The sequence below is a fragment of the Colletes gigas genome, unplaced genomic scaffold (genome assembly GCF_013123115.1).
Source record: "Colletes gigas isolate AHSC1104 unplaced genomic scaffold, ASM1312311v1 Colletes_gigas_Sc00004, whole genome shotgun sequence".
Lineage (NCBI taxonomy): Eukaryota > Metazoa > Arthropoda > Insecta > Hymenoptera > Colletidae > Colletes > Colletes gigas.
Window position 1 is genome coordinate 9,359,920 of NW_025106633.1, and position 20,786 is coordinate 9,380,705.

The window sequence follows — 20,786 nt, forward strand, 5'->3', positions numbered from 1 at the left end:
CTTCCGCGATCGCAGCTTGAAACATGCAAGATAAATAATCTTCTCGTTAAATGGTACTTAAAATAGCTTCATGATCGTTGGTGGTTTTAATCGCTACTGAAACATAATTCTGAAAAAATTATTTCTAGGTTTGGTTTCACCGTATTTCTTTTGTACCTCGAGTAAAAATATCGACCCGTGGCCGTACGATACTTCGACGAAAAGATCTAGCTTATTATACATATAAAATATCGGATTCCTGATGAATCATACTTTCAACAAGATATGCTACAAAAGACACAAGATTTATCAAAAAGTATATACTTAGGAAAAACTTTAACTGCACGCTATCGATCTTATTTAAAAAAAAAAAAAGAAAAAAAAAAGAAACGAAAACAAAAACGGCAAATATATGTATGTATACATACATGTATATACAATATATCATAGAGGACTTGTGTCCTGAAAAGAGGACTCTATATCGCAAAATCGAATCGATGTTTCTAAATTACTGGCTCGTGCCAAACTATCTTTCCCCTAAGGCAGCCGGACACGAGTAAACAATGCCTTGGAGAAAATTTCGTACTGACCACGATTCCCGAGTGGCTGACGTTTGTCGCCAGCTCGTGCAGCTGCACGGACTCGTTAAAGGGAGGTACACAATTTGACAATTCCGAACAGTCGCTGGAAAACGCCAACAATCGTACACCGTACCCGAACGGCGAACATATCAATCGACCATCGGCGGAGAAACACAATTCTTTTATGTAACCAGGGCCCACGTTCGGCTCCTCTATGTAATGCGTTAACCTAGGCGTATTTTGGTGAATCATAGGATTCCTTGGGATTGCGTACATCGTTTGCTGGACCTGTCTGTTCTGATTTTGAACCCTGGTCCTGTCACCGATAATGACCACTGTATTGTTGCTCGATCTATAAAGCCAATCCCTTTCCCTTCTGAGCCTAGCCTCCCTGATCGCCACGTGCGCTTCCCAGATGTCCGTCGTGCTCACGTGCAACTCTATGTTACCCGTGGAGAAGTTATCGATCCTATTACTCTGCCTTAAGTAGTTGAGATGAGAGTGCGGTCTCGGAGACCTGTCGTCGAGCATGTTTTCGTTCTCGCTGACATAATGGACGTCCTCTTGCCTGGCATCGTCCCTGTCCGCGCTCACTCGAGAGTTGGATGACCCGGAACTCGAACTGATCTCGACTGCGCCGAGACCCGCTCTTGTCGCGTTTCTATCCGAACGGGAGTTCCTCGATTGCGACAGCGACGCTCTGCGAAACGTCGATTGCCAACCGGTTCTCGATGGCCTGGTAGCTTGCCCGTTATCCGACGATCCGAGCGAATTTGATCTCCCGTCAGACATGGTGTGAACTACCCTGACACGATTCGAACTTTCTATTAAGGACGGGGATGTTATACCTGATCGTGAGGGTTGCGGTTGTTGAAAATCTTCAAATCCGTGGACGATCACATCGTCGAACTGGGTCGTCATTTCTTCCCCTTCTTTTGTCTCGTCCTCTGAACCGGACACGTCACGCTCTTGTATATCGTGCACACAGGTCCACTGTAACGAGTAATCAAGACACATTGAGAAAAACATACAAGGAACAGAACGTATCGCGTCAGTGATCACATTTAAACTAACCTCAGACTCTTCCCCGTTGCTAACGTTTCTAGACAAAGCGCACCAACCCTGAGGATGCACTTGCAAACTCGATATTATGTCTGCATTGTCGCCAACAGGGAAATCTGTTACAAATTCTACTCTATTGTATATACGAGAATGGGAAAAGAGATGCGTGAAATTCTCCAAATTTGGTATTGTAGTCTGGGACGATTGCATCAATCGGTACATATTTGGCTGGAATAAAATTCAACTGTTATTTCACGCGACGCGTATGAAGAAACGTAAATCGTTTAACTCGAAAACTGAACGCACTCTAAATCCTGCTAAGTCTTGAGATAATGTTCTTAATTTAAGATTGTGTATAATGATGAGGTAACCAGAAGTGGTACTCATTAACATCTTGCTAGCATCCGGGTTTAATCTAGTTCGCATCAGTCCATTCGTATGAAACACACGATTAGATAAAATACTATTTTCAGTAAAAGTATTAAGGTCCCAAGTGTATATGCTACCGTCGAATCCGCTCGTAAGTAATAAACTCTCTTTAGGACTGTACTCTATATTTTTAACCCAATTTGAGTGTCCATAAAGTTTTCTCATTCTATGCTTTAAATTTCTAGCATCCCAGAGAGCAACTGTACTGTCGTCCGAACACGTTGCGAATATACTTTGATCCAAGAATCTATCGCAGAAGAAAATTAGAATTAAATATTAATAAAATGCTGTTTGTAAATACTTTATACATACCTGACACAATTGACACAATCATTGTGAGCATTTTCTATCGCCTGGATCAATCTCCTTGTCAAAGGATCGAACATTAAAATGGTCTTCCTCTCGCATGCTGCTAACAGTAGGGAACTGCAAAACAACAAAAATACACGTGTTAGTAACGGTATAATATTCAAATCGAATCAAAGAACATGCAACTTATACGAACTAACCCATCGGGTGAGTATTCTAGGTTAAAAACTCCTCCGTGAGGATCGGTAGACAATGCATGATCCCACGAAGCAACAGGCTGAATCGAGGAATAAAGAGTTTTGTGAAAGCGATCTGCATGTCCCAGAGGGAACTTTATGCCTAATTCGCGTTGCCTTAACCACAAACTGTTTGGTTGCCTGGTTTTTATTTTAGGCATTTCACCCAGGTGTGAATTTCACCAGCATTCAATCCAATATATTCGACACCTTGTGAACGATGTTTTACGAATTTATGAACGAAACTCGGAAGGACGGTGTTCGAAAACGGAATTCATGAAACTTTGTGTGGGTCGTCCCTTTTGTTATACGACGCGAACGATCGTTGTTGATAGTGAATCTGGATCGATCGATAAAAATTCACGATCTTTTCTTTAACGAACTAGACAGCATCGACGTTGATTCTTCGAAATTTTATGGCTATCCGAAAAAGAATCATTTAGCTTTGGGAAAGTTAAGGTTAAGCCCAGAAATGCTACTAGCGAGCGATATTACACGTGACTCCTGACACCAGTGCTTCTTTTTTTCACTCAATGATCTTCGATAAGGCCAAGAGCAGTGCAAATAACAGAGCAAAGTGTCACGGCCGTGTGGAACGTCAGATTCCAACGGGATTTTAAAGGAACTTTAAACACCTGACACAACACAACTCAACGCCATCTTTACTTGACATACAACGACGTCGCGCGCGTGGAAACGTTGAATGCGAAAAATTCGGCGCGAACCTCGAACCTGGTACTCATGAACAAGTAGATTCGCGACGTAGAAACTCCTGCAGATAATCTAAACACAGTTTCATTCTACAGATAATCTCGGATTATCTAGAATTCTACATAGGAAACTAAATGACTAAGGATCATTGGTCATTAATAGAAAACCGGTCTTATACTATATAGGAACGTGTCCAACCAATAGCCTTAATAAAGAAATAAGTAGCGCTAATTCGCAGTCACTGAGGATACGTTATGGATTCACCTTGTCACCCTTCTAATATATTTTTTTTTTAACAAAGACACGTATATACAATAAGAACGCGTGTACACGTACAAGTTTAATAATACATTTGTAATAGATTGATAATGACTAATGTGGTAACTATCTTACATATGGACCCCGTGCAAAGTCTATTGTCAATAGTTATATACACTTTAATTGACGGATTTTTTTTCATCGTAAGAGATTATCTCTCTGTCAAAGTCACAACCACTGTTAAGTAGATGTTTCTCGGTCCACTCGTCGAACCTTTGTGACAATTCCTCGGACATATAATTCCTCCAATCACCGACTTTACCTTTCCTTATAAACTTCTCGTCCTCCGGAACATTTTTATTCGGCAAAATGTGCTGCAAGTTTATGGCAGGATTTGCCGCCATTTTTGAGAATTTCAGGTGTTCGCTGAGATCGGTGATTTGCTCGTCCGTCACGTTTTTCCCTAAGAATTTCGCCGTTCTCTTGATCACCGCCGTTTGATTCTGACAAATATCGTCGATTATATAAAACATCTCAGACAACGAAATTCCACGGAATTCTCTACTTTACCTTTTTCATTTCCTCGTAAGTTAGAAACAGTACGTTATCGTTGTTTCTCATCGCCCAAAACTGTAGCACGTGATTCCAAAACGGGCACATCGGTACTTAAACGAAAATAACGTTAAAAAACTAAAGAAACATAATGTAACGCGCAATTTTATACGCACCACTGTCCTCGAGGAACAATTCAGCAAAATCCTCGAAGCTACCCTTGCTATTGTGGAACATCCTACAGAAATGATAAAAGCTGACACAAGTGTCCTTTGGATTCCTAGCGACGTAGATGACCTGTGAAGAAGATACTTTCTCTTGGGAAAAATTTTAATGGGAGATTCCAGAGGCCAAAATAAGACGAAAATTAAGAATACCAATTCGTTGATCGAGACTTCGTTAAAAAGTTATTAACGTTTAAAGTTAAAGTTAAAGCTGGTGTGCATTCGATAGTGGTTCTCACGCAGCATGAGACGTATCGAGAGTCTTACAGTTTTGTGAATGAGAACCACTAGGACTGACCTGCGTCAACCTGTTGCGCGCACGTAGTTTGCAGATTGCCGTTCTACAGCGGGAACTTCAAACGTTAATAACTTTTTAACGAAGCCTCGATCGACAAATTGCTATTCTTGATTTCCGTCTTATTTTGGAACACCCTGTATAGTTTATTGGTGCGATCGTACTTTTGGTTTCTTTTGGTGGATTTGCTGCGGCAACAAGTCCAAAGGGAGATGAGACTTGACATATCTTGTTCGTGGCATCTTTGCAACGTTCTCGACCGAATCGCCCAGCTTCGCGAACCATTCGACATAATTACCCGAGACTATCAGACTCGAGGCCCTGAGCAACGTTTCACGATTAAAAAAATGTTTTTTTTCTTTAGAAATGTTTACTTGTAATTGTTAAATGGAAACTCACTCGAGCAACGGATTACGTACGACCAGTAAAGTTCGCGCGTTTTCGAAATCGAAATCGTTCCCGATGCACCATACCATCTCCTGCGCCCAATGGCTACCTACGATCCGTGAACAAAAATAAATATTCGAGAATACGTAAAAGCGGAAAACAATGGAATTTACCAGTCCTCGGATACGAAACCATCCACACGTCGTCCTCGTAAATCTCCATGTCCCGTATCCTCGATCCGTAGAAGACGAAATGGGGTGGCAATATACAATGGCTCGGTTCCACCCTCAAGAAACTGGATTTCACGCCGAACATCTTGTCCAGTCTTGCCCCCACATCGCCCTCGATGGTAGCGAAACTAATTGGTTTTTTATCCACTGCGAATAATTATTATTTACACGCGTGAGAACGAGCGTAACAGTTTTGCATGCATTCGTACGATTCTGTTAAATGATCACTCACTTAATGTTCGAAGATTCTCAGCGTCCGGATGAGATGCTGATGCGGCTATAGCCTGCGACCAAATGATGTCCACGAACTTAATCTCGTCTCTTCGCCACGAACACAATTCAACACTTTTTCCTTTTTTAGTCAAAGCAACTTTCAGTTCCTGAATCCTACCGTGTAAACGTACACACACATTTATAACGTTTTATTCACGTACATCGTTCGATGTACATGTATGCACATGTACATTACGAAAGAATCAACTAACACCGATTTAGCTCGCTCTAGTATAACCAAAACATCTTTTATACATACAAGCTAATACGAGAAATTATGAGATGGATTTTGTTCTCTAGTCTGGATTAGATTTGGGTTAAATTGAGCAACTTTCCAAACGAAGAAAGCTTACAGCATTCCATCACCGTATACAGTTATTTCTTTTTGAATAGTTCGAACAACGTAATCTACGTAATTCAGGATTTATTAAAATTTATCCCAGTTTCTAACGGAACCTATTAGAAAAGTTAAATGTTTCGATCGCCTATGATTCATGGTACGCAATTCATAAGTGTGGTAACAATCACGAAATGTTTGTCATACGTTTACAAATTATAATATCTCAATGTTATTAACTTTCTCGTTCGGTGAGATTTCACTTTCGGAGAAAGTTGATGCGTTCTATCCAAGAAAGAAACCAATTCGATACTCACATCAATAGAAATCACGTAACGGACTTATACGACATCATTTTACCGTTATTCCTTCGAATTCGGAACGAAATCTTCTATGATAGGTTGTAAGGACGTAATTCGAAATTTAAAATCAAACTTTGTTCGCACGTGCGCCAGTAGGCACGTCACGTAACAACTTCAATTCCAATAATATGGTTCATCGATTGTTTTCTTCCGTTCGTATTAATTTTTGATCGACCAACATTTATGCCATAAGAAAGTTTGCCTTTTTACAGTTTAAACACGCGACACTCGAACCGTTCTGGCCAATTCTTACGAATCCCCTGGTTATGGTATACATTGTGCGTTGTTTGCGTCTCATTCGTCATTTCAATGGTAACGAATTTCATTTTTACAATGTTTTTCTCTTCAACACCTTTCGCATACACGTCAGAATCTTTCTGATTATAATACCCTGTGAAGAAGAGCTACTAATTTAATTTATTTTCTAAGCATCAAAATTAACCAACTTAATTCTTTTGTTTTGTTTGGAAAAAAGATACAAAGGTATAAATCTTCTCCCAAGAAGGGTGTCATAATTTAGGAAATATATTTATCAACAATGAGACACAACATGAATATACTATTTAGATTTTTTCTTTGGATCTCAAAAAATATGAGATCAATAATGTCAATCTATACATTATGTTATTCTATTATGGTATGCAACAGTTTCTGGTCAACTTCTAGATAAATGTTTGATGTTTCATAGGGCTGATGTCAACAGAACTTGTATAATTGTGTAATTGAACTCTTAATATGTTTATTTCTCTGCACATACAGCCAGTCCATACATTACATCAAAATAATTACCTAGAAATCATGAAATGTACGATACATCTTATTTATTTACTAATAGAAATGACAAAATCTAGATTGGGAACTAATTAAATAAAGTTCTAATGCCACAGTATTTAAAGATAAGCTTTTGAGTCTGTTTAATTGGTACTAGCAACAATCCTATATATTTTGGCATTAGTCTTAGGTAAAAATCTCTAAATAATAAATATGGAACGTGTAAAATATTAATTATTTAAATTTAATTTCATCACACAATTATAAAGAATATAAAGTCTTATTATTTCTCGGTTAGCAGATTTGATAAAATTGTTATTAAACTATGGAGCATTCTTAGACATACCAGATGTTGCAGGACAATCTCTAATATCTATCTCAAATGAAATAAACAAAGTAAACTTTATGAATTATATAAGGCTTTAATAACACACAGCCTTATATAATTCATATTTGAGAACTAAATTCATTTATGGGATGAATGAAATTAAGGAGATGTACTACAGTTAACTAGCTAAAATTGTCTGGATTTTCAGGGTGCTATAAAAACGAACTATTAAACGGAAGATATTAGTACTTTTTCTTTTTAATTAAAAAAATGCACATTCATGAGTATTGTTCAACATTTAAAAGTGTCATTATCAAATAAAAAAAATGGAATAATTTTGTAATCTCATGCAGACAGTATCCAATAGTTTCGTTCATGGATATTTAATGATGTTAACATTTAATTACTCTTCGTTTTCGATCGGGTTCTCAAGGAATTAAATACTCTACGTTATCGTGATTAAACTCTTTTTTTTTCTCAGTCAGTTTATATTCACAAAGCGAGGAAGAGCGACTAATCGCGTTAACTTATATCTAATTTTGTAACAAACGAAAAAACACAGCCATTAGTCCCGCGAGGAACGACAAGTTTCGCGTGACAGCGTCGTTCCTCAAGTATGCATCCACCACGTGTATCTTCCAGCCCATATTCGCGTGAGTAAACGAATTATAATAAACAATGTCCGGCCACGTAGAGTTCGGTGTAACTTCCAAGACTCCGCCTTCCCCTGTTAAAACAATTGTAACGATTGAACATTGTGAACAGATTTGAAAATTTTTAACAAGGTAATCCACTTGCCTGGTTCGCACACATACGTCAGCGTTCTGTTGAAATGTTTAAACGTTGGAAAGTCATCGTCCAATCTTCTATCTCGTCCACTGTGTTTACTCAGGCAAAGCGGACCAACTGTAAACGTCGCTCGATTTAATAGTAATTACTCTTTCATTTAAACGTATCACGATTCGATAGGCTGTTCTACGAACCTGCGGTTGGTCTTGGTTGACCTCGTCTGGTGAATTCTACACCGGCGAGCACTCTGACTCTACTCTGTGCAGCATCGCTGAGCCTGTCGTATCCACCGTGTGGCTCGTCGGTTATAATCAACGGATGATACAAGTTTGGGCTGTGAGGATTGTTCCCACCGTGAACGTGGAAATTGTAAGTTAATCCTCGACGAAGGTATAATTCTGGCACGAGTTGACCCTGGATGTACCATGCCAAACCCGTGGACGTTTGTCCTACGAAATGTAGGATTCTATTTACATACTATTATGCTATTTACATCACCGATTAATCTATTCTATCATCGTTGCAGTACCAGTCATCCCTTGATAACCCTTTTTCCCTCCAGCCGGACCAATCGTGGCCTTGAACGTCCGGATACTTCTGTCAAATATTTCCGCCTTCTCCCAAGGTTCTCTGCCAAATAAATATCACATAGAACGAAGGAATATCAATGTAGTTAGATTAAAAATCGTTGCTTCCGTTGCTCACATCAACTTTTGATTATTCTCCGTGAAGTCCATGCACGTGTTCTCTGGTTCCTGACGGACCAATTCTATCTTCAAGTTGCTTTTGGGATACACGTCGTGAAAGGTTGGTTCTTTATTTTTATCCAATCTGCCTAAAGACCATATCACGTAAACTGGTCGATCCGTGGGATACTCTTTGTCTCCTGGATCGGCTGTGAATATAAAATACTCAATACAATTCGCATACACGCGATACAACTCACTTACACGAGTTGAGCGTGCGTCTGTAGGTGATAACGTTGATCCCATCTTCTCTTACAGCGGTGTACAATTGATTGTTGTCTAAACTACCGAACAGTTCGTCCCTGCAGACTCCTCTGTACTGACCCAGAACTTTTCCACACTGTTCGTGAACCAAGGGAAGAATTATGCGAGCTACAAGCTTTTATTAAACGTTATTTGTATTTATATACCGGTGCTTTCGCGGTGACGTTGTAATCTCGCGCGTAGCCTCTGGTCCCATCCATGTAAGCTACCACAACGTCCGCACCTTCCATCTGACTGGACGTTTCCGAGCCGGACAGACCGAACGACATATAGTCGTCTTCGTCTGAAAATCGTTTTATCGTGTAACGTTAACAGCGACGTTAAAAAGGAAAACGAAACACCGGATTACACTCACCGACTTGACCAGCTAGCTGGACAGTGATCTGAGGACCAAAGATCTCCCAGCTGATTTGGAACTTTTTATGGAGCTGGATGCAATTCGGCAGAGTCTGCGTGTGCTTGATCACCTGTACTTTGATTTATTTATACAATAGTGCTTCCGGTTCTAACCGTGTAAGCGATAATAAGAGATCGAAACGATTTGTTACTTTTACGAGGGAAGGCGGCACGTTCAGACCGTCCGAAATGATCACGGAACCGTAATTCGATTTACTTTTCACGTCAAACACGCTCAACCAATCGATGTTGAAAACGGTCATGTCTCCTGGCAGTTGGATGAGTATATCTTCTCCCTCGTACGCGCGAATCGGATCCAGGCTGACGAAAAGAAATTCGTTGACTCTTGTAAACTTCAACGTGATTCAATTTTTTAGGTTTACTTTGTACTCACTAGCCATATTCGTCGGGAACTTTCATTCCTTTGCTGGAAGGCTGCGGACCAAGTCCCACCCAAAAGTACGTGTCCGTTCCCTGGCCATCGTACGTGAATTCTGGTATTTTTAATGTCTTCGAGTCCACGATCACGATAGACCCGGAGGATACACCGTGCGATCGTTTCGTTAATTGCGAGATCTTCTGAGGCGTGGGCGGGTCAAACTCCTCGGGAATGTACACGTCGCCGAACGTATTCTGTAACGAACGAACGATAAACTTTCAAAAAGTTCCATATCAAAAAGTTAAAAAGAAACAAAAGTATCGTTACGCGGTACCTGACTTCCCAGGTCGTAAACAGCGAACCATTTGATGTCCGTTACTTTCTTGTTGTCCGGTAACGTGAGAGTGAAGTCTTTGTTGAAATACCGATCGAGAATGTTCGTTCTGGAACAGAGATATATTTTTTAGTCTACGAGAATTGAAGAGCTTGTTCTCTGCTATTACACTGAAGCGAACTGACTTGCCCCACTCGTCCGGAACAATGAAACCCTGTGGACCCGGTCGATTGGACCCGCCAGCCCAGAAGAAGGTGTCGGCCCCGTTGCCATCGTAGCTGAAGGACGTCAGCAGCAACGTGTACTCGTCGACCACGTAAACGTCGCCGGAAACTTGATGATGATACGCGTTCAGCTTTCCCAGGTACTTGCCTTTGTACTCTTCGTCGTCCTGCTCGGCGGTGGCTGTCGATCATCGTGATTTATTTGTATTTTTGTGTTGTTAGAGATTATCGAATCCGGCTACGGCCGTGGTCGAGTCAAGAGTTCTTTGTTCCGTATCACGATCAGAAAAGGAAAAAAAACGAGACTGAGCGCGAGAACCAGATATCACCGTTCCTGCATTCTAACTGCATTCCTGCGTAGAATTCCCGTTTCATTCTACGCGGACGAATGTACCGTTCTGTCGTTGACGGCCGAATAACTGAATCACCGAAACGTCTACATATTCGATCGTACGTCTGTTAAATATATTGTTGTAAATTAAATGCAATATCGATGCATTCGATGATTTATAAAAAGCTAGAAACTAGCCGCGATAGCTCCTGATGCGTGTAAAGGAACATTGCACGATACTTTCTCGTGGGTCGAATACTCCCGTAAAAACTTACCGTGGTCAGAGAACAGAAAGCATGCCAAAACTGTCACGAGAACACGCGTTATCCACCTCCTAGTAACATCTGCCATCGCTTCATCTTCCTTCGGTCGTCGGGAACGCTTGCGAAATTGTTTCGAAACGGTTCCGTTCGTCGCAGGACGCACGATACTCCAATGTTCGTTCGAGACACGCCGAGACAAAGCCTCGTTGAAAAAAGCAACAGGTACGCGCTGCAATGGACGCGATACAGACTTGCTCCGAACACTTCTCTGTCTCTAGAAAGTAGACTTGGGCTGTCCAAACGGTTAGTATACCGCTCTCCGGCCACCTTGGCACGTGTTCCCGCCTCGAAGAGAAAGTGTGCGTGTCCCGGAGGTGAGCTCGACTCGGTGTGATTCAATGTCCACGCACCAGTTTACGAGTCATCGGACTTTCGTCCTTCCGGTGGTCGCTAACATGGAATGCGCGCTGGAGAAGGAAAATAGAGGAGTGGACGAAGGAGCAAGAAGAGCACCGCTCGCGGAGGATGTCTCATTTATTTCCGAGTATCTGTTTGAAAAAGGAAATCAATTTTGAAGACATATTAAATTTTCAAACGATACAATGATGCAAACAAATCGTCGATATATATATATATATATACTGTTCTTGTAAATTATTATGAAATGCTCGGAGGCAACGCGATGTTTGATCGATTCAGAACCGACTCCGTAGCCAGTTCAAACATTTATACTTCGTTATCGTATCGCCTATGTCGGGAACAATATTTAATTGCGAACGAAACGGTAAAAATATTACGTGTATCGAAAGATTATATCCAAACGCGTTTTCTAATTAAATTATTTTTCTCAGACTCGCCCGAGGAACGATTCATGTGGCTCCTTAGGTTCGCCAACTTCAAACGAATCAAAGACTTCCTCGCGAAGAAGTGAGTACTTGTTTATAAGGGTTCCGGTACCGTTAACGTTCATCGTCGAAATTCCAGTCAATCGTTAGATTTGAATTACCCGACGCCAAGTTTGAAAACGCCTCTGACGGCGGCCATCGATCGCGGCGATCCGCAAATTTTGTCGCTCTTGTTGGAAAAGAACTCGACTACTTTGGACGATACGATCGCGCAGCCTTGCAGGAGAACGGCTCTCATGTATGCTGCGTTCGTTTCGAGAAACACGGAGATATTGCAGACGCTGTTGAAGAAGGGAGCGGATCTCCAAAAAACGGACACGTAAGGCGTAAACGTTTTAACTAAGGATTTAGATCGATTTTCAGTTTAAAAAATGTTAACTTGTAGCAGAGGCTGGACTTGTCTCTCGTACGCCATCGTCGGAGAGCGATTGCAAAACGTAACATTTTTGTTAGACCACGGCGCTTCCGTAAATCAGCAGAATTTTCAAGGACGAACGCCGCTCATGATATCGGGTAAGTAAAATTATGGGAAAAATGATACGCTCGATTCTCACGAAGACCTCGTTTGCTCAGTGTACCTTTCGAATTTGGATATCGTGTCGCTTTTGCTGGACCGTGGCGCTGCGATCGATGCACGCGACAACGCAGGTTTCACTGCTCTCCAGATAGCAATTTTCTCGAGGAAAAGGGACCCAGTGGTCGTTTTGATCGAAAGGGGATGCGATGCGAACGTCGTCACGCCTTCGACGAAAGCTTCTGTCGGCGATTTGTGCAGAACTTGCATGCCGAACGTTCTGCGGTGCCTCGAACAGAAATCACGGATATTATAATTCAATCTTTATTATACAACACGGTTCAGAAGAAAAAGTTTCTCGTAGCCAATTTTTCCCTCGTCAGCTCATCGAATCGCTCGATTATACTTTCGGGCATCTCTCCCTGCCACTGATTCACTTTTCCGCTTCTAATGAAGTCGCCGTCGACGTCGATCAATTTCAGTTTCTTGTTCGTTTCAACGGCATCCTCGTAGTTCACTGCCGGATTGGATTTCATATTGTTAAAGCTGAGATGTTCCAACAGCGCTTTCACTTGATCGTTGGACATGGTTTTGTTGAGAAACGTCGCCGACTTTTGGATCACCGTGGACAAGTCCTAGAATAAAAAAAAAAAATATTTTTAAATCATCGAACCAACGATCCTTGTGATCTCCATATACTCACGGACTTCAAGTCTTCGTACTTCAAAAATAAAATGTTGCTATCCTCTCTTCTGTTCCAAAACTGAAGAATATGGTCCCAAAATGGAGTGAAGCACACTAGGAAAAAAACGAGCATATTATCTGACATCGGAGGGTAAATTATTGCGTGTAATTATCGCATGTACGTTTAGATACGTTTTTCACCCAAAAATAGACGACAAAAAGTGTTAAAGTCGCCGCGATAACCTTCCATCAGTCTGCAATGATGATAATATGAAACGCAGGTGTCTTTTGGATTCCTGGCAACGTAGACGATACGCGGTTTCCTTTTGCCTGTTCGAAGCTGACGTGGAAGTAAATGAAAAGGCAAATGAGTCTTGATGAATCTTGGACTGATCCGACTGCTCACATAGTTCACGCTATCCGAGACCAACCGGTGTAGTTTCACTTCTGGATGACGAGGCATGATCGTGGTGTAATCGAAGAGTACAGAATGCCTGTTAGAAAACGTGTATGATCATTTTCTGAAGATATCCAGGTAATTCATTCTATTTACTTACTCCAAGAAAGGGAATCTTTCAGGTAACAGAACCTTTGCACCTTCGAAATCGAAATCATTCGCGACGCACCAGATCATTTCCTGAGTCCACGTTGTACCTGGCCGCACGATTTACATTGATTAGTATCGTCGATTCTTCTTTTAAAAAAAGAAACGAACGAGCGTGTACCAGTTTTAGGGAAACTGCAGACCCAGACATCGTCGTCTCTCACTTCAAAATCCTCGATCGCCTGGGAAAATTTGTTGAATCTCTCCGGCAAGCAAACACCGTTCACGGTGATGTAGCCTTTGCGAAATTCTGTGGTAAACGTTTCTTTCAAAATCTGATTCAAATCATTGTCCGTCGCCAGCTGTGGAGCCATCATTTCCAGGCGATTCAAACGTTGACAAAACTTGGAAAGTATGGTATCGTGAACGACACCCGCGGAAATGTTTGTACAAACGAGACACATTCACGTTTTCGAAGGAAATCCCGACTGTCTCGAAATCCGTGAATGTTCTTATATAGAGCAACTAGTAGTACGCAGAACACAAGCTAATATCGTCGAGAGGTTTTTATTTCAGTGTTACTTTACTGGAACAAGGTTACTGTCTTTTTTTTTAGTCAAACTATTCATTGTCTTGCAACGCGAACTGTTGATAAATTCACCGAACGTTAGGAAAAATACGCAAACATGAAACCTTGGAGATGAAAAAAAGGTTTCATTTTGCGACCAATTTGCCTTACTTTTACAGTTTGCAACGTGCGCAATCTACAAGAATCGCATAGTGAATATTACAAAACCAAATTCGCGCTGGACAATGTTATTTGCACCGACGATCTATATCATTTTGTCTAAGTTTTTAACGTTTCTGTTAATTGTTTATATCGAACGTTGTACCTGCGCAACAAATACCTCAGTAACGTCCATAAGTTTAGCAACCAAGGACACCGAACAATAGATAAAAAATCGAACGTTTAAAGTGAAATCAGTTGCGTTGCATACCACGAGTCTGATGCAAAGAACCAGAGTTTGCGATTTTTTTTTTTTAACATAATTGCTGCCGAGCGTGGCGTGTAGTTAAAATTTGAGGCCACGCGAGACGCGAGAGAGCAGGAAAACGGTTGATTCACAGATCCACTTTATTCTGAATAACCAATCGAGTATAATCGTCATACAAAAGGGTAAAATATTAAAAAAATCTAAGGGACTATACTATCTAAGTCTTACGAGTAACAAAGGATTGTGTACTGTGATTCAGGTACTAACAACTACTTTCGTCGTTTTAAAGCATCTCACAAACGTGCGATTTAGTTCGATCGAACGATTCTTCGGCGTGACAAGCTCCGAAAGCATTTTACCAATAAAACGTGAAGCCGTTTGTGTCACGAAGAAGTTCCTCATCGTTTCGCAAAAGAATAAAGGTTCCTTGCTGTCGTATCTAACGTACGTCGCAACATTTTCTAAATATATATATATATTCTTAGTATGAAAATATCTTGGCAAGACAAATTTCTTTAAACTTGATATAAATACCGTAGACTCTAGGCACAAATCTTGTAGAACAATGAGTTGTAATACTTCTATTCTTAACTAGATTACGGAGATTGATACCCTTGGATCGTTAAACTTTCTATTTCACCGATTCGTTTCGTGTGCACGCGCCCGCATGTATGCGTAATAGAATTATTAGTTTTCGCGTCTTAAATTAAAAATAGTAAACATTACGTCGCATGTTAGTAGCGTATTTATGCAGTATCGCAAAGAACAGTAAAGGTGTTTTAAAATAAGATCTTTGTATTTAATGATCCTTAAAATTCAAAAGGCAAAATAGTTTGTACGTTCCTCTATAGACTTATCTAAACGTCGGGCCATAATTCGCTAATTTATCTATAATTACGCAAAACGCAAACATCTCTTTAACATTACATGTTGGATATAACGCTAACGCTTTGAGACAAGTCTATTTGGCCTCTCAATACCTTTTGTTGTAACTTTTTACAAAAGATTTTGGCCATCAGCTTGTTACGACGTGCCTCTTCCTGCTTTTCCTGCTGTCGCCTTTTGTATCGCACTTCGTTCAACCGAAGATATCGTTTTCTCAGCCTTTCTCTCATATCCTGGTCGCTCACCTTTTTCTGCGTGTAAACTGAAGAGAAGCGTGTAATAAAAAATTGAACGTTACGAACAAATGAAACGACTGTGTCGAGCGACATCGAGCCTTTACCTGTCGGTTTAGAAGACACCTTCGATGATTTAACGACGCTCGACGTACTAGCCATCGCCAGCAACTGTATTCGTTTCTCTTTGCGCAACTGTCGCAGGTGTGATATCTCCGACATGTACTGACGACGCGTCTCTGCGTTGCTCACGAATTCCGCTTTGTTTCTGGACAAGTAATCCTTGAATCGTTAAACACACTTGTTAGTTCGCACGAAATTTGCAGGATGATCCTACGATCATCCGGTACTATATTTACCTGTAATGTGTTCTTTTGCGGGGAGCTCTTATTCAAACTAATCTTTTTTATCATATTACAGGCACAGCCATCGGTTTTATTTCCATTGACGGTACGATTCGGTAATGGCACTTTCGACAACCCACCCGAGCCATCGTTTTTACGCTCGTCCTCTTTCGCGAACGACAATTCGTACGCGACCGGTTTCGGGTACGTTTGATAATAGCTACATTTCTTCGCGTTCTGACAAACCGCCCCGCAGCGACGATAATGTTTGCAATCCCTATCAGAATCGTTGGAACGTTGGCTCGTCTCGTCCGCGTAATTCAGCTTGACGAGACTGTTGCAGCCTCTGCTGTGCAACTTCTCCTCGCCGCCATTTGCAATTCTGTTGTTACACGAACAATCTTTCTCGCAGTTGCATTTCAGACTGTTTTGCTGTTTATACTGATTAGTTTCACCGTCTTGCCCGTTGGCCAGGCGGTAAGACCGTGACTGACGTGCACCGTTCTGTTGAACTTTGGTGCCATTCGAATGACAGCTGCAGAACGTTTTCGCGTGGTGGGTTTCCGATTCGCGATTGTTTTCGCAGGAACAATCGGTCGGACACTCGCACGGCTCGACGCGACCGTTTTGATCGAAGCTCGAAACGCATCGATTTTTTTCGCACTCGCACGCGGTGGCGCAGCTACACCCTTTCGAGTTCGTATCTTCCCGCGCGTGGAACATCTTTTTCTGACATTCCTCGCACTTCGCGGCGTTGTTGGACTCCAGCAGCGCCCCCTGCGGAATGGAACAGGTTTGGCATCCTTTGGACAACGGCCTTTTGTTCTCGCGTCTGCAATCGCAAGCGTGCCTCGATTTCGAGGCGTTTATCTGATTCTTGGTCTCCTTCTGTTTCAACTGGCTAACCTCCTTGCTCGTACACGGTCGAGCCGTTTCCGACGAGCTGGCGCTGTCGGCGTTGATTCGTTCCGACGGCGTTTGCGAATCGACTGGGCTCCCTTCTCGCAAGTGGTCCGTCATTTTAATCACGTTCGACTGATCCTTTTGTTCCTGCAAACAGTGCACGCAAGCAGCCACCACGTTCTGAATGGAACAATGCTTCGGACACTGATTAGCTTCCGCGTTGCGTTTACAACTATTCTGGAAATGCATCGCGTTATGCGCCGGACACTTGATGTAATGCACGATCTCGGACTGTATCAAGGTCGGGATCGCGGACGCTTCCTGGGGTACCGTTTGCACGCCGGTATTTATCAATTTCGTCGTAGAATTTTGCAGGTTCGACGCGGACACGATCTCACCGCCGGTCTTCGAATGAGCACCGGTGACGTTGGTCGCCGTTTGAGCGCAGCTGTTGCGCTTTCTGACGCGCTGTATCGCGCTGTTCGTTCTGCTGTCCGGCTGACACGTTGCTAGATTGCAGTGCGACGACCACGGTTCCCCCATGGAATTGAAGTCGTCTTCCTTGGCCAGTCTGTGGGCCCGCGCGTCAGACGCCGCCGTCTTTGGCTTGAAGTTCGTAGATCTTGGTTTCCTGGGCGACATCCTCACCGGTCTCTCCAATCTTCGCGGTTCCTCCAACAATTTCTTCAGATTGGACAAGTGGCTGATCTCGTTTGTGATCCAGATCAGTTGATTCCTCTTTTCCATCTCGGCGTAGCTGACCAACTTCGAGTCCCCGGAATCGGAATTGTTGCACTTCTTCAGCTCGAATTGTCTCTCGGACAGCGTCGTGAGCAGCCGCCAGTCAACTTGTTCCGCCGCGCTGTTGCTCGAGAGCGCATTCCCGGTTCTTCTGTTGTTAACCACCGCGTCCAGCAACATTCTGTTGTGATCGGGCGGCGTGATGTTCGTCATCGTCGAATCTTCCCGCGACATTTTGCATCTCTCTTTCGCGCAGAATATGTTCTGCGCTTTGTTGCCTTTGCGGCCTCTTTGGGGGAAAAAGCACTCGGAGCTTTCGCTCTTGTCCGGATCGGTGATAGTGTTGCTGCTTCGACGACAATCGTCCGACCTTAGACCCATCCTCGCTTTCCGTCCATCGTTCTCCGTTCTGTCGGTGTTCTTGTCGATCTTGTCGCTGCTGCTCTCCAGAGCTATGTCTTTCGCGATGGCTCTCGCGTTGCCCGCGGGGTTTCGTCCGCGCACGGTTTCCTTGTGCGCGTTCCAGTCACCCGACGAGTCGCTGGTAGTATGCTTCTTGGTCAGAGCTTGAAGTATCTCCGTTCTGTAGACTTTGTTCCTGGCGTCGTCCGGGTTCCACGGAACGTTATCCTCCAGATTGTGCTCGATCTTGTCGTCCGTGTATTTGGCGGTTATAAGTCTCTTCACCACGTGATGCAACAGTCTTTTCTTCACTTCTTTGTCGCATTTGTTAGCGTCGACCAGGCTTTTCAGAATGTTCACGCTTCGTTCCAGATCCCTCACCAAGCTGTCCGAGTCTCCCCATAGCTTCTCGTTTATGCTAGAACTCGTATTGGGTAGAGTGGATTGCGACCTACCTGTGTCCGATGACGAGACGTGGCTACCGCTTCCGTTCGGAACGTTCTCGTAAACGTGCCCTGGAAAATATTCAAAGCTGTTCGCCTTGCCCGTTACATTTTCGGCGTCGTCGGGCTGAGGCGTCTGCGTCCCGGACCCGTTTTGCGACGGTTCCGAACCACTGCGTCGCGATTTTGTCTCCTTGTCGCGTTCGTTGGATACAGCATCGCTTGCTTCTTGATTTTGCCTCGAATTTGGAACTTTGTATGTACCTTTTGGGTTCTTTAAAATCAGGTTCGTACTCTTTTGCAAACTAGTTCCTCTCTTTGGTAACGGTGGCTTCTCCTCCTCGAGAACCGAGACTTGAACGCCTACGGATTCCTGACTGTAAGCGTTCAGGCTCGTTTGTATAACTTTATCACAAGTAGAAGGTTTATTTACAATAGTAGCGATCGACGACGAAGAGTTAAAAATCAGCGGCAACGGGGCCCTATTTTTATCCCTGGCGTACAGATTCAATTCACTCTGACTTCTTTTCAATATTGATTTAGAGGGCGGTATAACTAACGTGTTCATCGACGTGCTCTTCTTCAAATGCGACGTCTGCGGGCATACGTTTTCCTTGTTTGTATTTTCCTTGCTTGCCGCTTTTCGCGCCACGTAATGCTTCGTAAAAGGTATCTTATATGTAAACAATGTTTTAGGCGTGTCATGGTTGTGCTCTTTCTTAATATACAACGCAACAGCATCTTGTTGCTTGAAGTCTTTAGGAAGAGATCTTTCGTTGGACTTTATATTGTTTCCCGCTATTATACCAGGCAAGTGATTTTTCACGATAGGAGTGATTTCAATTTCACTCTCCGATCCCGAAGCATTTCCTAACAAAAGCGTGGAACTGGCTACAGGAGTAACAGGTGCTTTAAAGTTACTTTGAGCTATCGTAAGGTTTCCTGTAATCCCAGACTCTGTAGTACCTTCGGGATCAAGTCTTAAAGCGGCGGAACAACCTCTAGCTAAAGCCATACGTTCAATTGTACTTAATTTTTTGTTGCTTTGTTTATTGTGAGGTAATATATTACAATAACCAACGTCTGCACCACTGTCCCATTCGAGCGGCTTGTAAGAAGCAATGCTAGAAGTTGGAGAAGAGATCTTACGTTCTATGGCTTCTGGTAAAGTTTCTTGACTTTCGTTCTTCTCTTCCAGAATTGTTTCTGTAGTAACATGTTTTAGATCAGGCGACAGTGAATTGGGATTCGACAACGGTTGAACGTATCTGGTCGACGAATCTGTACTCGAAGATTGGCCAATAAGAGGGGGCCTTACCCATCTCCTTCTCTCTTTGGGCCCGTACGAACGTAGATTATACTCTTCTCCGATACAGTCTTGTCTACTACCGCTCAGTTTGGGATTCAACTCGTATATACTGTAATAATATTTAATGGCCTCTGGCGATGTACTAGACGCAGGCAAAGAAAAGTATTGGTCTAAATTTGTATTTTGTGAATATTTATGATAATATTCCATCACCTGTGAAGAAAGACTTTTGTTTGTTGTCCCCGGATTGAGCTTCGGCTGCGAAGCGACAACTTGTAAAGATCGCCATGGTGCTGAATTCGCGTTACAAGTCGAATGTTCGATTTCTCGTGGTTCTCTCGAACGTGTGAAATCTTCCGAAGCTTCAAATTCTCTCAAACAACCTTCGCAGCTTGACGCAGAGTCATACTCCATAATCACGAACTATGCGCGTCTTAGCATCTTTCATTAACGGTTTCATGCCCTGTCACATATCGATAATAAATGTTTCTCTCGAAAAGGATCGTTCGTAAACGTTTAAAAGATCAATCATGTTTCTCTGTTTAAAGATAGAAAACTTTTTCAAAGAATACAATTCGAGGAAGAGGTTAGGACGCTATCGTGAACACGAACGTGGGATCGACCCAATTCCCTCAACGAAACAAGCTTTTTAGCGCACAATTCGAGAATTATATCATCTCCGCGAGAACGATTACGATACTTGGTACATTACGCATGACTCGTGTAATATTTTACAGTCTATAAATGTCCACTACGAAAGAAATAATTATTATTTACATTTTCCCGAAAACACAACCATAAATTAGCGGCGAACAGTCCCCGGCATTACACATT

At 42.4% G+C, this 20,786-nt stretch overlaps 6 protein-coding genes across 6 annotated transcripts; 1 reads left to right on the top strand and 5 right to left on the bottom strand.

The window, feature by feature from the left end:
* Positions 1-482: 482 nt before the first annotated feature.
* On the bottom strand, positions 483-3,240 carry LOC122405244 (DDB1- and CUL4-associated factor 10). The gene is made up of 5 exons (XM_043409834.1): positions 2,561-3,240; positions 2,364-2,477; positions 1,929-2,298; positions 1,635-1,850; positions 483-1,553 (listed from the first exon to the last, which is right to left on the bottom strand). Exons 1-5 carry the CDS (start codon positions 2,755-2,757, stop codon positions 483-485), a joined length of 1,968 nt encoding a protein of 655 aa, XP_043265769.1. The 5' UTR covers positions 2,758-3,240.
* Positions 3,241-3,692: 452 nt separating this feature from the next.
* On the bottom strand, positions 3,693-5,583 carry LOC122405043 (luciferin sulfotransferase). Its single transcript, XM_043409514.1, has 7 exons — positions 5,486-5,583; positions 5,197-5,400; positions 5,036-5,132; positions 4,801-4,957; positions 4,294-4,414; positions 4,136-4,230; positions 3,693-4,068 (listed from the first exon to the last, which is right to left on the bottom strand). Coding segments are annotated over exons 1-7 (999 nt in total). The 5' UTR covers positions 5,487-5,583; the 3' UTR covers positions 3,693-3,744.
* A 2,274-nt stretch (positions 5,584-7,857) lies between these two features.
* On the bottom strand, positions 7,858-11,138 carry LOC122405178 (protein Skeletor, isoforms B/C). The gene is made up of 13 exons (XM_043409716.1): positions 11,063-11,138; positions 10,418-10,637; positions 10,233-10,341; positions 9,914-10,152; positions 9,672-9,840; positions 9,479-9,590; positions 9,270-9,406; positions 9,064-9,199; positions 8,819-9,008; positions 8,643-8,743; positions 8,308-8,562; positions 8,123-8,230; positions 7,858-8,051 (listed from the first exon to the last, which is right to left on the bottom strand). The coding sequence occupies exons 1-13, from the start codon at positions 11,136-11,138 to the stop codon at positions 7,858-7,860; spliced, it is 2,046 nt and encodes a 681-aa protein (XP_043265651.1).
* Positions 11,139-11,800: 662 nt separating this feature from the next.
* LOC122405179 (putative ankyrin repeat protein RF_0580) lies at positions 11,801-12,785 on the top strand. The gene is made up of 5 exons (XM_043409717.1): positions 11,801-11,834; positions 11,902-11,977; positions 12,035-12,274; positions 12,341-12,468; positions 12,529-12,785. The coding sequence occupies exons 1-5, from the start codon at positions 11,801-11,803 to the stop codon at positions 12,783-12,785; spliced, it is 735 nt and encodes a 244-aa protein (XP_043265652.1).
* A 25-nt stretch (positions 12,786-12,810) lies between these two features.
* LOC122405044 (luciferin sulfotransferase-like) lies at positions 12,811-14,071 on the bottom strand. The gene is made up of 5 exons (XM_043409515.1): positions 13,879-14,071; positions 13,711-13,807; positions 13,346-13,647; positions 13,173-13,267; positions 12,811-13,104 (listed from the first exon to the last, which is right to left on the bottom strand). The coding sequence occupies exons 1-5, from the start codon at positions 14,069-14,071 to the stop codon at positions 12,811-12,813; spliced, it is 981 nt and encodes a 326-aa protein (XP_043265450.1).
* An 831-nt stretch (positions 14,072-14,902) lies between these two features.
* On the bottom strand, positions 14,903-20,667 carry LOC122405035. Its single transcript, XM_043409491.1, has 3 exons — positions 16,170-20,667; positions 15,918-16,092; positions 14,903-15,839 (listed from the first exon to the last, which is right to left on the bottom strand). The coding sequence occupies exons 1-3, from the start codon at positions 20,364-20,366 to the stop codon at positions 15,616-15,618; spliced, it is 4,596 nt and encodes a 1,531-aa protein (XP_043265426.1). The 5' UTR covers positions 20,367-20,667; the 3' UTR covers positions 14,903-15,615.
* Positions 20,668-20,786: the final 119 nt, after the last annotated feature.

What these genes read in the sequence shown, in the direction of transcription:
- LOC122405244 (XM_043409834.1), bottom strand. Translation starts at nt 2,757, where the DNA reads ATGCCTAAAATAAAAACCAGGCAACCAAACAGTTTGTGGTTAAGGCAA. An exon ending in GATTGTGTCAATTGTGTCAG is followed by an intron (nt 2,299 to 2,363) that starts GTATGTATAAAG and finishes CTTCTGCGATAG; the next exon opens with ATTCTTGGATCAAAGTATAT. An exon ending in GCAACGGGGAAGAGTCTGAG is followed by an intron (nt 1,554 to 1,634) that starts GTTAGTTTAAAT and finishes TACTCGTTACAG; the next exon opens with TGGACCTGTGTGCACGATAT.
- LOC122405178 (XM_043409716.1), bottom strand. Translation starts at nt 11,138, where the DNA reads ATGGCAGATGTTACTAGGAGGTGGATAACGCGTGTTCTCGTGACAGTT. An exon ending in GTTCCGGACGAGTGGGGCAA is followed by an intron (nt 10,342 to 10,417) that starts GTCAGTTCGCTT and finishes TCTCTGTTCCAG; the next exon opens with AACGAACATTCTCGATCGGT. An exon ending in GAGAATAATCAAAAGTTGAT is followed by an intron (nt 8,744 to 8,818) that starts GTGAGCAACGGA and finishes TTTATTTGGCAG; the next exon opens with AGAACCTTGGGAGAAGGCGG.
- LOC122405044 (XM_043409515.1), bottom strand. Translation starts at nt 14,071, where the DNA reads ATGGCTCCACAGCTGGCGACGGACAATGATTTGAATCAGATTTTGAAA. An exon ending in CTGCAGTTTCCCTAAAACTG is followed by an intron (nt 13,808 to 13,878) that starts GTACACGCTCGT and finishes TCGTGCGGCCAG; the next exon opens with GTACAACGTGGACTCAGGAA. An exon ending in TCTATTTTTGGGTGAAAAAC is followed by an intron (nt 13,268 to 13,345) that starts GTATCTAAACGT and finishes TTTTTTTCCTAG; the next exon opens with TGTGCTTCACTCCATTTTGG.
- LOC122405043 (XM_043409514.1), bottom strand. An exon ending in GTACGTAATCCGTTGCTCGA is followed by an intron (nt 4,958 to 5,035) that starts GTGAGTTTCCAT and finishes AACGTTGCTCAG; the next exon opens with GGCCTCGAGTCTGATAGTCT. An exon ending in TCCACCAAAAGAAACCAAAA is followed by an intron (nt 4,415 to 4,800) that starts GTACGATCGCAC and finishes TCTTCTTCACAG; the next exon opens with GTCATCTACGTCGCTAGGAA.
- LOC122405035 (XM_043409491.1), bottom strand. Translation starts at nt 20,366, where the DNA reads ATGGAGTATGACTCTGCGTCAAGCTGCGAAGGTTGTTTGAGAGAATTT. An exon ending in CGCAAAAGAACACATTACAG is followed by an intron (nt 16,093 to 16,169) that starts GTAAATATAGTA and finishes TAACGATTCAAG; the next exon opens with GATTACTTGTCCAGAAACAA. An exon ending in GGTGTCTTCTAAACCGACAG is followed by an intron (nt 15,840 to 15,917) that starts GTAAAGGCTCGA and finishes GCTTCTCTTCAG; the next exon opens with TTTACACGCAGAAAAAGGTG.
- LOC122405179 (XM_043409717.1), top strand. Translation starts at nt 11,801, where the DNA reads ATGTCGGGAACAATATTTAATTGCGAACGAAACG. An exon ending in AAAGACTTCCTCGCGAAGAA is followed by an intron (nt 11,978 to 12,034) that starts GTGAGTACTTGT and finishes TCGAAATTCCAG; the next exon opens with TCAATCGTTAGATTTGAATT. An exon ending in GATCTCCAAAAAACGGACAC is followed by an intron (nt 12,275 to 12,340) that starts GTAAGGCGTAAA and finishes GTTAACTTGTAG; the next exon opens with CAGAGGCTGGACTTGTCTCT.